Genomic DNA, 1,870 nt, shown 5'->3' on the forward strand with positions numbered 1-1,870 from the left:
GGCCCATCTGTCTCGCAATCCCGCACTCCAGTCCTCCTCCTTGGTCACCTGAGCTCTCTGGCAGCGCCATGACATGTCCTGATTACACGTGGGGAAGACAGCCTGGGTCCCTGTGTGCCTCGGCTTTGGGGCAGGTGGGCGGACCTACCAGGCTCCTGTGACAGGGGTCGGGCGACTTCCCTGGGGTTTCGGGGGCTTGGGGGGGGTTTGACGACCACAGCCAGCCCAGCAGCAATTCCTGGGGGTCCTGGCTGAAGGGGTCTGCGAGTCTGCTCCTGTGTGCTCCCCAATGCCCCCACCCGACTGGGGCACCCAGCCCTCTGGCCCAGGGGCTGCTGCACACTTCTGCCAGGCCCTGTAGGGGAAATTTGTGCCCTGGGCCCATACCAAATGCTTTAGCGCGGAGAAGGTTCACAGTGCCTCTGAGTGTGGACAGTGATGGAAACGTTCAGCAGATTGATGGTGCTGCTCGCAGAGCACTCATGGCTCTGGAAACACGATGCTGTACACCCCTGGAGCACGTAGGCTTTGGTCAGCTGTGCACGGGACAAATGACAGAAACCAAGGGAGAACAGGCAGAGGGCATAGCACACAGCATCCTCAGCTGGGCGGGTTTCCATGACTCCCGGATTCCTTGAGTCCCTGCAGGCCCACCTTCCAGGGGGGCTGTGACCCCCATCGTGGTCACCTCCCCGTGCCCCCCTCCCATGGTGAAGCCTCGCAGGTGCGGTGACAGGATGCAGTTCTAAATAGTGTGGCCCGCCCAGGGTGACGCCTCCTGTGCCCAGGGAGATGCTGGGGAGGAGAGCTGCTGACAGGCAGAGCCAGTGCAAAGGCCCCGAGGCAGGAGGGGCTGCTGGGTATCCCTCACCATCAGCGGAATATCTGCGCCTCCTACCCTCCACCTGCCCACTGCTTGGGGGCGCTTATGACTTCTGTGCCCTTTACATTCACCTGTTTGTTCAGTGTACTCCTCGTCTTGCCAGTCTGTGAATGTGACCCCCGTGTGATAACGCCGTTGTCCTCAAAGAGAAGAGCGAAAAAGTAGATGTTGCCGAGGAAAAGAAACTCAAGGATGGAATCACTGCTCGGCTTTATTTTTGGCCATGACACACATTTGATCACAAGTCCGTCCACCAACAGGGAGAGAAAGCAAGCAGGCCACCTGCCCTGACTGGTGAACGAGCAGAGGCAGACAATTTTGAGGTCTAAGAACATGGCAATTAATCCAGGAACCTAGGACCTAGGGAAGGATGCGCTGTCTGGCCTGGGAAATTCGGATTCAGTCTCCTCTTCCCACTAAGATGGGAAGGGATATCGAGGCCCCAAGAAGTTTATGGTGTGGAAGAAAAGGGAAAGGTCCTTAAGGAAGGAGTCGAAGACTTTGTAGAGGTGGCCAGGGTCCTGAGCAATCCACCTCCTAAGAGTGAGAGAAAACAAAAATTGAGTAACAGTAGGGAATTGTCCCCAAACGCCTTGTTTAGAACTAGCATTGGGGAGCCTCCCTGGGTCCCTTCAAATAGCAGCCCCCCTTATACTGTGGCCACCCTTCCCCCAAACCCAGCTCCTCACAGGACTGACACAGTCAGAAGGCTGCCATTGATGGTGAGCTCCCTGTAAAAGTCGGGGTGTTCATTAAAAAGAGCCAGGTATATTTTGGCGACCTCCGCTTCTAAGGGAGAAGCGAAAGGGACCCTGAGGGTGCTGTGGAGCGATGGTTAAGGCACGGTGGTGTATGGACTGGACCCCTGGACAGCCAGGTCCTCCTTCCTTCCTGACAGCTCCCAGGCTGGCCCCGGGCCACACACACCACACACACACACACACACACACACCCCAGGCGCCTCAGCCCTCCTCTCTGCCTGCTTCT

General features: G+C 57.5%; 1 protein-coding gene across 2 annotated transcripts in view; it reads right to left on the reverse strand.

The window, feature by feature from the left end:
* Positions 1–746: 746 nt before the first annotated feature.
* The window catches only part of LOC104857420 (EKC/KEOPS complex subunit Lage3), a 2,214-nt gene continuing 1,090 nt past the window's right edge, over positions 747–1,870 (reverse strand). The window contains exons 2-3 of one of the 2 annotated variants that reach the window (XM_010617285.2): positions 1,573–1,704; positions 747–1,420 (exon numbers count right to left, since the gene is read on the reverse strand). In XM_010617285.2, the coding sequence (XP_010615587.1) occupies positions 1,300–1,420; positions 1,573–1,704 (253 nt within the window). In that variant the 3' untranslated portion in view covers positions 747–1,299. The remainder of the gene's footprint in view (positions 1,421–1,572; positions 1,705–1,870) is intronic. The other variant, XM_010617286.2, reaches the window with a different exon arrangement.

The sequence above is a fragment of the Fukomys damarensis genome, unplaced genomic scaffold (assembly GCF_012274545.1).
Source record: "Fukomys damarensis isolate Sample0158 unplaced genomic scaffold, DMR_v1.0_HiC HiC_scaffold_44921, whole genome shotgun sequence".
Classification (NCBI taxonomy): domain Eukaryota; kingdom Metazoa; phylum Chordata; class Mammalia; order Rodentia; family Bathyergidae; genus Fukomys; species Fukomys damarensis.